General features: G+C 42.9%; 1 protein-coding gene across 1 annotated transcript in view; it reads left to right on the plus strand.

The window, feature by feature from the left end:
• LOC311113263 (striatin-like) overlaps positions 1 to 16015 on the plus strand; it is a 65887-nt gene that overhangs the window by 35717 nt on the left and 14155 nt on the right. Inside the window, exons 3-7 of the mRNA XM_084156471.1 lie at positions 4816 to 4892; positions 7263 to 7344; positions 12126 to 12296; positions 12617 to 12752; positions 13394 to 13553. Coding sequence (XP_084012597.1) covers positions 4816 to 4892; positions 7263 to 7344; positions 12126 to 12296; positions 12617 to 12752; positions 13394 to 13553 — 626 coding nt within the window. The remainder of the gene's footprint in view (positions 1 to 4815; positions 4893 to 7262; positions 7345 to 12125; positions 12297 to 12616; positions 12753 to 13393; positions 13554 to 16015) is intronic.

Here is a 16015-nt window from a genome sequence, read left to right on the forward strand (position 1 = left end):
ACAAGAAAATGTTTAGTAAGTCAAGGGGTATGAATACTTTCTGAAAGCACTGTACCATACAGGATAACCTGCTGCTCATGCACACATGTACACAAACACACACACACACACACACTTCCGCCCTGTTGTGCCATATTGTAACCACTTGTCCCTTACACAGGATTATGTCACGTTAAACACATACACACACACATCGTGGGAAAACGCAGCACGAGGCGGCGCCGTGTTCCCTATAACCACATTCCCACGGTCATGTGCTGCTCACACACCTTATCATGGGTAACGCAGCACGGCGTCACACCCCTCTTCCACCTGTCTGCCACCATAATTACATATAGGACATATAGAGTAATTTAATAGGATCTTTGTCTGCCACACACTACCAGGCGACCTGCGGATTAGACTAGAGTGACTACATGGGAGACTCGGACTGGTCATGTGGTTTGGATGGCTGAAACCTAGCCTGGAATCCAGACTCTCGAATGCTCCGTTTAATTTTTAATTCCAGGCTAGGAATCACTGGTGAAACGGAGTATGCCAGTTTGGAGTCCAGGCTTTAGCCATCCCAACCACATGTCCAGTCTCCCATTATCAGTTTGGATTACAGGCTAGCTAGAGCCTCACTCTGAGTCTTAAACCTACGGAGTCTGGTAGGGTGAATGAAGGAATGAAGAGAACCTGAACGACATGGTCTTTCTGAGAACCCCGGGAACAAAATGTTCCCTGCTACTCCACGTCACTCAGCCACCCTTTTCTTGCTCTCTCGATCTCAGTCTTATTCTCTCTTGCTCTCCTTTGCCCGCTTCTCATTCTGTTTCTCTTTCTCTCTGTCGTCACTCTTTCTGTCCTTATCACACTCTCTCTCCTTGTCCATCCTTCCCCCTCTTTGACCCTGCACGTCTCCCATCTCTGTTTCACTTTCTCTGCCCTCTTCTCCTTACCTTTCTGTTCTCCATCTCTTCCCTTTTGCACACTTTCCTTTTCTCTCCCTCGCTCCCACACTCTCTTTCTCTCCCTCTCTCCCACTCAATTGAGCATGAGTCATTCTGCATCATTCTGAGTTCCGACTGGTATTATACGTTTCTCTCTGCCTTTCCATGTAGGAGAAACCTTGAGCATCCAACCTACAGTTTATTTCAAATCAAACAGTCTGTCCGTTCATATTGGAAAGCTAACATTGCATTGTGTATCTGTATCAGTTTGCACCTACTGTGCGTAGTGTTGGCATTTATTGACTTATGCCGAAGTACTTCAGTTATGTGTAATTTCCTTCATCTGCATTCTGCACTAAAATGAAAGAACTAGGGAGTAAAAAAAGTATAAATAGTTTGAGAGAAGCATCCACAATACTACGTTCACCTGTCCCCTGTGTACAAACCAATGCAGATGGAGAGGAGATGAATCGAAGAAACTACATTAGACTACTAAGCTCCACCCCTGTAGCCTGGTCCAAGATCTGTTTGCGCTGTCTTGCCAACTCCTATGGTCACTGTCATGTCAAATCATGGGAGTTGGCAAGACAGCACAAACGGATCTGGGACCGGGCTATAACTCCTGGACTGTGGCAAAGTCAAGGGCTGCGTTCCAACTGGCACCCTATTCCCTACATTGTGCATTACTTTTGACCAGAATCCTAAGGGCCCTGGTCAAAAGTAGTACACTAGAGAATAGGATGCTATTTGGGATGAGGGCAAGGTCACCCCCATGGTTAGCAAGAAGGGTTTATTTTTAGTTGTCCCCCGCAATGAAATCGGGGAGAGGACTGTGGATGTGTGTCCGTCCGGTAGTCACATGCGATATCTCAGACAGCACTAACCCGATTTATACAAGAGAGTGAAAATGCTAACTTTGAAAGGTCACGCCCCTCACCCTGTTTGACCTAAAGTCATGAAATTCAGTACATAGGTCCCTCTCCTTACAAGGAACAAATTTGACTCAGGGACCCATAAGGTCCGCCATGACGAATGTTCCGCCATTTTGAATTTTGTGAAAAACACTTAAAACGCTACTCTTCTGGCATCGAAAGACCGATCTGCATGAATCTTGATATGTGGTATCTATGGACAAAGGCTTCTCAATGCATTGAATATAAGTTTTGTAGTGCTTAGGTTGTTATGAGTGTACTGATAAGTAGACAACTTTGAGGGGGGAAAAAACGTTATATCGGAGCTGTGCCTGTTGTGCACACGCGTATCTGCCCTCTCATTGGCTAGAATGGTCCCACCTGATCTTGCCTCTTCCCGACTGCCTTCTAGTCTGAGTACCAGTCTCTTTAGCTAACATTCCACTTCTTGACACTCCTTGTCATTGCCAAAGAGACTGCCCTTTTGGCAATCTCAATGTTCAATATGCGCTGGATTTACGGCGGAGTTGCTCATTGGTTGTTGTTCACTCCACATGTTGTCATTTTCCATGACAACATGTGGAGCCTCAAATAGAATTTGACTTTATAACAAAGTCAATAACAAACATTTAGCTGTTAGCTGGGCAAGTTGTTGTATAAGATGTTTTGTGGTTGGAATTGCAGTCTTTGGCACATGACATGGAGTACAGGGAGTGGATTAGCTAAAGAAACTGTTACCCAGGCTAACTGCCTTCCATTTTTTTTAAAGACATTTATTTTCATTGTTAGAGCGGCCACTTAAGTATCTGGTCAATATAATGGATCATCTGTGGTCACACACGATAACTGAAAAAACCAGAGACGCAACATCGCGAGACCTCCGGGAACGCTTGCGAAGCAGACTAGGTAGACCAGGCTGGGGTTTGGGGTTTGAGAAGTCAATGAGAGAGGTGAAAAAGTATTCCTTTTAGTTGTTAATTTTATCAAAATCTAAAGGCACAACCTAGATGTCTTAAGTATTTGAACATGTTATTAATCCAACTTAGTGAAAGTGACAAACTGACACGTTTTTTTGTTGTTGTCAAAAACAACTTTATATCGAAGGAGTGCATTTGATTTGACGGCCTGCACATGCGCAGTTCGTTGCGAGATGACCGTTAGACCCGATGACGTGTTTCTGCACTTGAGCTTAGCAAGCCAACATCGCCATGACATCGCCTACAAGTGTGATCGGGGATTTCTATTGGAGAAACAGTTTTCCCTTCCCCCAATCCTTACCTTAACCATTAGTGGGGGAAATGCAAAAGTGACCCAAGATCAGCGTCTTGTTTTGAATGACTTCTCCTGGTAATACTGTTACTGACAAAAAGAGACCTTTAGTTTTTGGGGCTGACGATAAGTGATGATGACGATGATCTTGATGATGGTAATGAGGACGATGGTGATGGTGATGATGATAAGAATCACTGGAAATTAGCATAAGCTATGGTGTGATGGTGCAATGCAGTTGACTGTTTTACATTCAATGTGTCAATGTTTTAATTATAAATCCCTATGTAAACGATTTGAAAAACAAATGAGTTAAATGACGATGATGATGGTATTGATGAGGACAATGATGGTGGTGATGGTAATTTTAAAGTGATCCATCATCCCCTCAGTGTCTTATTCTCTTATAGAATTACCAGCACTCCACTCGCCTAATCCTCTCTCCTCATGGCCTTTGTTTGTAGTGATTCGATGTTTGAGTGACACCAAGTCAAGTCAGTCTAGTCACAGTCTAGCTAAGCAAGTTGAAGTTCTCATTAAAGTGCATCTTCCTTCACAATAGGGCACCCATCCATGGCCTGGAATCAAAAAGCCTGATCTGGGATCAGTTTTGTATTTTAGATTATAAGGAATGGACGGGGGGGCCTGATCCTAGATCAGCACTCGTACTCTACATTTACATTTACATTTTAATCATTTAGCAGACGCTCTTATCCAGAGCGACTTACAGTTAGTGAGTGCATACATTATTATTATTTTTTTTTTTTTTATTTTTTTTTTATACTGCCCCCCCATGGGAAACGAACCCGCAACCCTGGCGTTGCAAACGCCATGCTCTACCAACTGAGCTACCTCCCTGCCAGCCATTCCCTCCCCTACCCTGGACGACGCTGGGCCAATTGTGCGCCGCCCCATGGGTCTCCCGGTCGCGGCCGACTACGACAGAGCCTGGATTCGAACCAGGATCTCTAGTGGCACAGCTAACACTGCGATGCAGTGCCTTAGACCACTGCGCCACTCGGGAGATTGGGAGTACTCTGAGACGCTTTATGAGTACAGGCTGAGATATAACACACTCATCTGGCCGACCTATAAAATATGTAGTATATAGTTTGTGTGCTATTTAGCCTATCTTCCCAGTCCCGTGTACCTCAGTTGGTAGAGCATGGCGCTTGCAACGCCAGGGTTGTGGGTTTGATTCCCACGGGGGACCAGTATGAAAATGTATGCACTCATTAGCTGTAAGTCGCTCTGGATAAGAGCGTCTGCTAAATGACTAAAATGTAAAAATGTAAAATCTTCATACTGTACCGTCTTTGACTACTTTTTGGGGAGTTCTCTTGTTTTGGATGACCTCTGTGAATCAATCTTGGGCAAAAGAAACTCATGGCTTAATATCCACTATTACATTTAGATTAATATCAACCCAGTGAATGAACAAATGTAGCATCCCACCCACATGTTCTTAATATAATAATATATGTCTTTTACAAGACACTTCTTCAAATGTATGTATGAAGCCAGTTAATTTACAGATACAATCAACAGTGAGATGGTTATCTTGTGTTAGATCATTAATGAGCTGTTAACTCACTGTGGCTGCCTTATCATTAAAGCTTTTTATTTATCTCTCTTTCTCATCTCTATTATTCTTTCTTTCTCTCTCTTTTTCTCTTCTTTCTTTCTTTTCCTTTCACCCTCAGGTCAAAATACCACAAGCTCAAATATGGAACAGAGTTGAACCAAGGAGACATGAAACCTCCCAGCTACGATGATTCCGGTAAGTTCCACCTCTTATCTTAGGACCAACCGGTGGCGTTGACACCACTTGTGAGTCCTACATCGTAAAGCTATCTTTTAATGCCACAATTAAAATTATTAATAAAATATGTGTATGGCTCCTTTCTCAGACCCCAAGTGCTTTACATATTCAAGATAACACAATGTGTTCACACACACTGTAGACATAGATGGAATACATTTAAAAACAAAAATGGCAACAACAAAAAAACGCAACCATATAGCACCTAGGTTAGTGGTTGTAAATGAAAGCATGACTTTGCAGATCTCATCAGCAGTCATCACTCATGATGGATGACAACCGCCTCGATTCGGTCTTATGTAGCTAATTTTGAAATTGTGTTTTTTACATTGGATAAAAGTAGAGACTCCGAGCTAGAATATGGTATATGATACACTGCAGTTGAGGAACAATGGGAAAGTAATTCTGCTTTGAAAGTTGATCAACTTGTAACCCCACTTTTGAGAAAATGGCCCTTGAACGTTTTGGTACCCCTACTGGAGAGCTCTTCTGTCATCTACAACCATTCAGCATCGTTCACACCCTCTTAAGCCTTAGCCCCACCCATCTCTTTAAGGATTCACATGTGAGGCAATGTGCTAAACAGAGTGAGTAGTTTAGTAAACAACCAAAGATTTCAAGACTAAAAGTAGTAGCCTACAATAAGGAAAAACTCCAGGTAAAAATACACTTTATCTAGTCCTTGGCCTATATCCTAATCTGACTTTGGTGCAGGTCATGTTGTTCTTCACATTACTGTAAGTTTATTTGTCACATGCTAAGGATGCAGAAGATTTAAACGGTACAGTAAAATGGTTACTTGCATAGTAGCAATATCAACAAAAAAAAAGTGTCCAGATATAAATATTTTATAATTATTAGACACATTTACCCGACACACTTGTCTAAATTTATGGATTGTGTGAAGGAAATGCTGTAACCACCCCCCAGCCACATCTAGCTAAGTGGATGGGTCACTGTTGTCTAGACATGTACACATATGACTGTAAGTCGCTTTGGATAAAAGCGTCTGCTAAATGGCATATTATTATTTATTATTATTACACATGTTCATGAAATACAATAGATGGCCGTAAACACCCCCAGACACACCTGGCTAACTTGATGGGTCATGTAATCATCTGGCGAAGTGGAGTCTTTTGTTTAGACATGTAGGTAGCATAATCCCAATTTATACTACCACCAATACAAACATTGTCATAGCTGTAGTATGAATCTGCATGTAGCTAAAGAGCTAACCAACTAGGTTCAATGTTAGCTAGCTACCATTAGGCTATAACTAGCAATGCAAATGGATTTCTGATTTGAATAATATTACTACACAGATCATTCGCGTAACGTTAGCTAGCGAGCCAGCAAGCTAAAGTTCGCTAGCTAGCTAACAGTACGCTTTAACTTACAATGAAAACAACTTTCTGACAAAATTAGAAACTTATAATATCAGAAAATGTAGTTAGACTCTTACCCGTATACATGGATGAACGCTTAACGGAAGACTGGAACCATTTAACTCAGTTTTATTTGTAGCTATATCTTGTTTGGCCAGCGTTGTGTCAAGTCACTCTGGTTCACACTGACCGTGGCGTGTGCAGAAAGAAGCCCATCACTTTGATAGAGCCTGCTAAATTCAGGGCATCAATGTTGTTGAGAAAAGTAGCAAAACTTTTGTAGTTCTCGATGGCTAACGTTATCTTTCAAAAACGGCGCAGTAGAAATTACTATCAACACATACTGAGCAGTTCACTTTATAGACATAAGCATGCTACATGGCAGACAATCCAAACTCATCTCCTGGCATGTACATCCCATCCATTATCTCAGCCAATCATGGCTAGCGGGAAAGTTCCTATCATTTTCTGTGGCTAAACCAACTAGGCTCACAATTTAACAATTGTATTCGTATTTACGGATGGAATACAAGTTTGTTATTAAAGCACATGAAGGTTAACATGTTCCAGAAGGCATTTCTGCCCCAAAACGCATTTAGATTAAAAAATAAATGTTTTTGTTCAAATGCCTCTCCTGTGAAGTAGTGACGTGCGACATATGCCTAGTTTCCTGAAACGAGTCACATTTGTGCATGTCAAATGTCACAATACTGACATGTTTCGTTCAGATATACTATATGCATTCTGACAATCTAACCTGGATTGCTCCATGTGTCCTGACTTGTGTTTCAATTGGAATTTTGGAGTGAAATTGAATGCAGCATATGTACTGTAAGTATTTCAGTCCATGCTTCAATACTGTGGGTGGAGCCTTAATAGCACAGTGCATCTCTTTCTCTCTCTCTCTCTCTGTCTGTGTCTCATTCTTGTCTCCCCTCAGATGAAGGGAATGAAAACGAGGTCCCGAGCCCCCCCAACAGTAGTCAGCTGGGTTGGAAACAGGGACGGCAGCTACTCAGACAGTGAGTGCAACTCACACACACCTTTTTGTCTTGTCTTTGCATTTGTTGTCTTAATGGTGCCCTATGGCTGTACACTTAAGTGCTTTGAGACCTGGTGACCTTCTGATCAGTAGGTTTGCATGGGCGGGAGTTTCGGCTTTCCACGGTGACATCAACATGTGGAATATTGGTTAATAGACCAATAACAAAGAGAGTTACAAAACTCTCTGCCAATAACAGCTGGTTTTCAGTGTCAAAATTCTTGCTGGATAAATAGTTTTTTGCTAAAAAGCAATTTTTGCCAATTTTTATGGAAATGTATTACAGTAAGGTACTTTACACTGAACAAAAATATAAAGGCAACATGTAAAGTGCTGGTCCCATGTTTCTTGAGCTGAAATAAAAGACACCAGAAATGTTCAATTCACAGAAAAAGCTTATTTCTGCCAAGATAATCCATCCACCTGACAGGTGTGGCATATCAAGAAGCTGATTAAACAGCATGATCATTACACAGGTGCACCTTGTGCTGGGGACAATAAAATGCCACTCTAAAATGTGTGGTTTTGTCACACAACACAATTCCACAGATGTGTCAAGTTTTGAGGGAGCGTGGAATTGGCATGCTGACTGCAGGAATGTCCACCAGAGCTGTTGCCATAGAATTTAATGTTAATTTCTCTACCATAAGCCGCCTCCAACGTCATTTTAGAGAATTTGTCAGTACGTCCAACCGGCCTCACAACCGCATACCACGTGTATGGCGTTGTGTGGGCATGTGGTTTTCTGGTGTCAACGTTGAAAACAGAGTGCCCCTTGGTGGCAGTGGGGTTATGGTATGGGCAGGCATAAGCTACGGACAACGAACACAATTGCATTTTATCAATGGCAATTTGAATTCACAGAGATACCGTGACGAGATCCTGAGGCCCATTGTCGTGCCGTTCATCCGCCGCCATCACCTCATGTTTCAGCATGATAATGCATGGCCCCATGTCGCAAGGATCTGTACACAATTCCTGGAATCTGAAAATGTCCCAGTTCTTCCATGGCCTGCATACTCACCAGACATGTCACCCATTGAGCATCTTTGGGATACTCTCGATCGACGTGTACGACAGCGTGTTCCAGTTCCCACCAATATACAGCAACTTCGCACAGCCATTGGAGAGGAGTGGGACAACATTCCACAGGCCACATTCCACAGATCAACTCTATGCGAAGGAGATGTTGCACTGCATGAGGAAAATGGTGGTCACACCAGATACTGACTGGTTTTCTGATTCATGACCCTACTTTCTTTTTCATATGTATTCCCAGTCAGGTGAAATCCATAGATTAGGGCCTAATGAATTTATTTCAATTGACTGATTTCCTTATATGAACTGTAACTCAGTAAAACCTTTGGAATTGTTGCATGTTGCCCAGAAACGATTTGATATTGCTATAAAACGGCTGCATTGGGCCTTTAAATGCAATCCATTATAATCTATTGTTTTTAGCAGTGTGTTTTTATCCCTGTGCAGCTGTGTGAAACTCCCTAGCACCTCATTTCTGGCTGGGAGCTGCGTGGCAACATGGACAATTGATATTATCCTGCATCTGGGCTGTCACAACGACCACTGACTCAATAGGGAAGGCCTCTGGGAGTGGGTGACTGTACGCCACCAGACTGTCTGTGTGTGTGTGTGTGTGTGTGTGTTCGCATTTGTGTGTGCTCTTGTTTCTTTTTACCATCTGTGTGTATGTGGCTGAAGCCATAGGGCACCACCATCAGCTGCAAGTGTCTGTTTTAAGACAAAAAGCCTTCAAAGGGAGGAAAATCTTCTTAATGGAGATTAAGAGCCTAGGTATGAATAGAGTAATGGAGTAATCCCCCAGAGACTGGGGGGACGTGTGGAGCGTCAGACACACACACACACACACACACACACACACACACACACACACACACACACACACACACACACACACACACACACACACACACACACACACACACTGAGACACACAGAGACAGACACTTAGACACATGCTCACACACACACACACACACACACACACACACACACACACACACACACAGAGAGAGAGCGAGCGATATACACATGTTGAGACACACTGTGTGTTACTCTGAGCATGTGAGTGCAAAGGAGTGTGAAAGCTGTTAAAAGGCTTGTACTTGGGTGCCCTCTGGGTGTCAAAAGTAGTCAGGACATAGAATGAGCGGAAGGGGGATACAGAGAGTGTGTGCGCCTGCTTGTGTGTCTGTGCATGCTTGTGTGTGTGTGTGTGCGTGCGTGGGTAGGAGTGAGACATATGGAGAAAAAGGAATAGACAGAGAGAATACTGTGATGGAGCAATGAGAGAAGTGTGTGTGTCTTTGCTCATCCATTGCTGAGTCATCCACTTGTATTATTATCCCAGCCACCAACACACCGTACGATCTATGGAAGCACAGACTAGGGTTAGCACTGCAACTCCCAACACAGAGTGAATACACAGACACAATCTCTCTCTCGCTCTCTCTGCTATACATTCTCATGATCCACACAACTCCTAGAGCACACAGACAGTAGCAGCACACATAGCATGGCTACCGTTCCAGAGAGCGGTCATTGATTTCACGTCAGAGCACAGTTACACACACAGACCCACAGACAGCACAGCAGATGGTCCACACAGCCCCAAACCCTAATCTCATCTCGCCATCCCACACTATGGAACGCTTCTTCATGTCGATATTACACCGTTTTCACTGACACGGGCTGCAGAACGTATATATCTCAGTGCTTGTCAGCTCCCCCGTGTGTGTGTGTCAGCATGTATAAAATAAAATATGTGTGAGTGTGTGTGTGTGTGTGTGTGTGTGTGTGAATGTTGTGTTTCAAAATGACACCCAAGCTCTCAAATGGGATAAGAGCGAGGGTCTGTGTTTGTGTGTGTGTGTATATATATATCTTTGTGTATTCTTTGTGTGTATGTCGTATCTGTCTGCTTGTGTGTGTTGCAAACAGTGATGCGAGCGGTAGCTACAGGCAGGCACTGAAGGGACAGGGTCCCTCCCCCCATCCCAACCATGAACTCACTGAACCGGACCTGACAAAGAGCGAGAGAAAAGGGGGGAAAATAGAGGAGAAGAGATGGGAAGAGGGCAGAGAAGAGAATCATGGAATGCAGCTAGTCTAAAGACAGTTTGAAATTTTTTTTTAGGAAAAGTTCAACAGACACTTGATCAGAGTCCAACATTCATTGTTACACCTATTCTTGACTTCTAGTTCTAAAATACTTGACCTTTTCTCAACAATTTGAACTTAAACTTGTTTTATATATAAATACTAGGTTTGGGCTAATTTGCGTTCCTCTGCATGTTATGAGCAGTTTTTGCAATTGAGAAGTTGAGAACTCAACTGAACATTTTATTGTTGCCCGTAGCTCCAATACCCACAGTGTACAAGGCCTTATGTTATGTGGAATATGTGCTTATTGCCAAAATACATCAAGCAATAAATCTGGGCACTAAATTGTATTATCCTTGGATGACGTCCTTGGATGAAGGAATGTGAATGCAGCGTCTCATTGAGAGGAAACGCGTGTGTGTGTTCATCGATGTTGTGTGTGCGTGCCTGTGTGTGTCCATCTCTGTGTATGTTCGTCTCTGGTGTGTATGTGCGTATTGTCTCTGGCGTGTCTGTGTAACGAACCACAGTGTCCGAGACAGAGATGGTGTTAGGCCATGAATGGAGGATTGTGTCGGGGCATTCAGGGCTCCTGCGACTGGAGAGGCTGGTACAGCAAGAGACGGAGGGGAACTTTTTTCTCCTCAATTTTTTTTTCTCCTCCTTCTGTCGTTCTGTTAAAGCTTGCACAAGATGCTGTTTTATCAAAACCTCCGACCGTGGAGCATCAGCATCAGAACTTAAGCGTGTCTTGAAGGAATAAGGATAGAAGGGTGTCATCTTGATTTTGGTTTGACCTTTCCTTGCGAGGTATGTTGTGGTTTTGGAGAGCTTTACTGCAATTTTGCATTTGACCTTATTAAGTAGTTTGTATTCATGTGCGGTTTTAATTGGTTCAATTATGCAAAACTGTATACATACAGTTTCTTGTGTTTCATTCCCTTTTAACACAATTGCTTTCTTTGGACCCTATGGTATATAAAGGAACGTGTTTGTTTTCTTCAGGAACTGTATCCTATAAAGTAGCCCATATTGAATATTTATAGCTTGTTTGCCTTTGTAACAAAACTTGATTGTTTTTTTTCTCCAGGATTTTGTTTTGGTTATCTAATCCAATACATATTGCTCTTGAAATGGTCAGTGTCCAGCTCTATTCTGTCAGACTAACACACCAGGAACGCCACTTAAATACAGTTAACTCCAAATAACTTAAATATAAATGGAAATGGCTATAGAAACACTTTTTCAAGTGTAATTTTATCCCTTTAACCTTGCGACTCCAAACGTCTCTTTTGAAACATAATTTACACAGTGATTAGCGTGACACACCAAATATCATAAGCAGTCGTAAAAATATGACTAATATAGTCATGTCGCTTCTGTAATGTTGTGATGTGAAAACTGGAGTAGATGGAAGTTGCACCTAGAATCTGATCTAAGGTCAATTTAGCATCCCCCCCCGCCCCCTCCCCAATGGTGAGGGTTGGGGGATTAGGTTAGGATTTAGGGCTGATTCTAGATCAGTACTTAAAGACGCTTCTCACTCTACGCACAAAATCTCAAAATGATTAGCCGATCTCTCCCGTAATATTCAATCGGCCCTTACTTTCTCCACTCATCCAGGTACCTTCAGGAGGTGGGCTACACGGACACCATCTTGGATGTGAAGTCCCAGAGAGTCAGGGCGCTGCTGGGCCTGGCTGGAGATTCTGGAGAGAGGCCGTCAGACAGGAAACCGGAACCCATGGTCAACGGCACCGAGCCATCTTTGCTGAAGGACAGCGGCATGATCAGGTGAGCTACCGCTAACTACTAATGACTATTGCTGCTGTTATGGTTATTGCTAAATGCTGTTATTGTAGTTGGCGCTAAAGCTATTGCTATGGTTAAGACTAAATCCTATTGTTATTGCTATCACTAATACTATTGCTCGAGCTATTGCTAATGCTATTGTTATTGCCATCGCTAATGCTATTGTCGTAGCCATTGCTAATGCTATCACTAATGGATAACTAGCATTCGTCAAGGAAGTCCAGTGAGAAACAATGTAGGGTTGCATTGTTTTTGTGTTCTCACTAACATCTGTCTCGTTTTCTCCCTGTTCTCTCCGTCAGTAAACCTGACATGTCTGACTCGGCCACTGTCCTTGAGGCCTTCAAGTTCATAGAAAGCGCCGCCGCCGAGTTTAGCGACGAGGAGGACGACGAAGACAGCGAAGGGAGGGACAAGACCATTATGAACTTGGCCACTGTAAGCAAGGACACACACACACACATATACGATCTGACTTGGGCTTCTTCATGGGGCAATTCTATTTAGCCATTAGCAATATCATTAGCAATGGCTACAACAATAGAGTAACAGCAGTAACGATTGCGTTAGCGACAGGCAGCAATAACAGTCAAGGAGAACCAGTAGCAGTCACAAGCCATGTTAGCTCTTTCGTCATACTTCATTCTAGGGAGGTGATAAAATTAAGTGATACTATTTCACTTACTTATGTTACAAAATACATTTTACCAAGACAAATATGATGATTCATGTTCTGAATCATTCAGTGGGGTCTTTCTCTAACATATCATTAACATTATATCAAAAAAGTCAGATTTCGTAGCCGAATACATCCGATAATAAGCACCAATCGGTGTTGACATAGTGGTGCAGGTTTTTCTTAACTTTTGAGGATTTTACATTTTGTGGTCGTCGTCTCCAAAGTTGTTTCAGTGGGTCACAAAAAGCTAAATTAGCATGACACAAGCTGAATGAAATGTAAAAGGCTTTTAAAATAAAAAGCTTTTTGATTGGACACCCTACTCATTCAGACCTACACTTTAACACTCAACACATTCAGTCACTCAGACCCCCTCTTCAACCCTCTCTGTCTTCCACAGATGGTGCGGAAGAAGACGTCTTCGTCCCCCTCCTCATCCTCGGACATGAGTGACGACCTGGACACGGAGGAGGCCCTGAAGGGCTTTGACTTCCTGGCTAGCCCAGATGAGATGGACGGCTCGCCCGATACCCGGAGCGCCGAAGACAGCGGAGACTGGGGTGAGGGGGTGGGGTTGGTTATTTGACTGGTTGGTTGATGAACACTCAAACTAGAATAGTACAAGTTTAAGACAAATTCAAGTTTACATGTGACTAGTAGGCCTAGTAACAGTGAAGGGTAAATGTTGACTGCGGATCATAGTTGGGACAGTGGACTATAGTGGCCATTGTAAGACTATAGTGGACAAGTAAGTGGGGACAGTCATGTATTCTCAGGACAGGAGGGCATTGAAAGAGGACAGTAGACCAAAGGGAGGACCAGTGGGCCATAGCTGGGACAGTTGGGTCAAGAGAACATTGAGTGTAACTCTGTTTCCAGCTCTAGCGCCACAGAACAGTCCCCACTGAGGGGACTCACACAGAACCCTGTATTGTCTAACCTAGTCTTCACACAGACACAGCTGGCCACCTGGCTACTGTAGCTCTACAGAGAACCCCCTTCACTCCCGTCACCTAGCAACGCCTTGTGTTTATCTCCACTCAACAACAAAGGGCATTCCCACGCAATCAGTGAGTCAAAGAAGAAGGGATGATTTGGCGTCGCTGGTTGTGTAACAGAGGAAGCCAGAGGGATCCAGTTGAAGACTTAGGCTATCTTCCAATATCCATACTATAGCTAGTGTAGACATTAGAACACAGCCACAACAAATGACCAATTGTCTATGATTCATTGACCCACTGACTAGATGTTGACAATCCAGTTATTTTTAAAAATACTATTATTCAATAGTAGTTCATATAAATAATGGTGACTATTAAAAAAATACTATTCCTGTATTATTGGGATAATTAGGTCAACTTGCATGCGAAACAGAGTTGTTCGCATTTCTCTATGTTAACCATAATTGAAGAAGCCAAGAGCTGAACACACAGCAAAGGACGGATAGATGGATGGTATTAAAGGTCCAGCGGCAGCGAGGCGCTCAGCTGATCACTTATGAAACCGTTGTCATCAGCAGCGCTGTGCTCTCAAGTGTTCATCTCCTCCGCTTGGTCCCACGGATGTGTCCCAAATGGCACCCTATTCCCTATATACTGCACTATTTTTGACCTGAGCCCTATGGACCCCTGGTCAAAAGTAGTGGACTATATAGGGAATAGGGTGCCATTTGAGACAGAACCAGAAACATCTGTAGCTGAGGGCTGCAATGGGAAATTAGAATAGCCATTCAGTTTACCCCATATTATATGATAATGCGTGCATCTGAAATTATGAATATGCTTATAGGTATAGATACAGATAACTCCACCACATTATTTGACTTTTTTTGTTTAAATCCATTATTTTTTGTATTTTTAGTTCTTTAGCCAGCTTACACTATAAAACCTACATGGTTGCTGCTTTTGATATATATATATACAGTGGGGAAAAAAAGTATTTAGTCAGCCACCAATTGTGCAAGTTCTCCCACTTAAAAAGATGAGAGAGGCCTGTAATTTTCATCATAGGTACACGTCAACTATGACAGACAAATTAAGAAAAAAAAATCCAGAAAATCACACTGTAGGATTTTTAATGAATTTATTTGCAAATTATGGTGGAAAATAAGTATTTGGTCACCTACAAACAAGCAAGATTTCTGGCTCTCACAGACCTGTAACTTCTTCTTTAAGAGGCTCCTCTGTCCTCCACTCGTTACCTGTATTAATAGCACCTGTTTGAACTTGTTATCAGTATAAAAGACACCTGTCCACAACCTCAAACAGTCACACTCCAAACTCCACTATGGCCGAGGCCAAAGAGCTGTCAAAGGACACCAGAAACAAAATTGTAGACCTGCACCAGGCTGGGAAGACTGAATCTGCAATAGGTGAGCAGCTTGGTTTGAAGAAATCAACTGTGGGAGCAATTATTAGGAAATGGAAGACATACAAGTCCACTGATAATCTCCCTCGATCTGAGGCTCCACGCAAGATCTCACCCCGTGGGGTCAAAATTATCACAAGAACGGTGAGCAAAAATCCCAGAACCACACAGGGGGACCTAGTGAATGACCTGCAGAGAGCTGGGACCAAAGTAACAAAGCCTACCATCAGTAACACACTACGCCGCCAGGGACTCAAATCCTGCAGTTCCAGACGTGTCCCCCTGCTTAAGCCAGTACATGTCCAGGCCCGTCTGAAGTTTGCTAGAGTGCATTTGGATGATCCAGAAGAGGATTGGGAGAATGTCATATGGTCAGATGAAACCAAAATAGAACTTTTTGGTAAAAACTCAACTCGTCGTGTTTGGAGGACAAAGAATGCTGAGTTGCGTCCAAAGAACACCATACCTACTGTGAAGCATGGGGGTGTAAACATCATGCTTTGGGGCTGTTTTTCTGCAAAGGGACCAGGACGACTGATCCGTGTAAAGGAAAGAATGAATGGGGCCATGTATCGTAAGATTTTGAGTGAAAACCTCCTTCCATCAGCAAGGGCATTGAAGATGAAACGTGGCTGGGTCTTTCAGCATGACAATG

This window comes from Coregonus lavaretus, assembly GCF_964263955.1.
Source record: "Coregonus lavaretus genome assembly, chromosome: 40".
Taxonomy (NCBI): Eukaryota; Metazoa; Chordata; class Actinopteri; order Salmoniformes; family Salmonidae; genus Coregonus; species Coregonus lavaretus.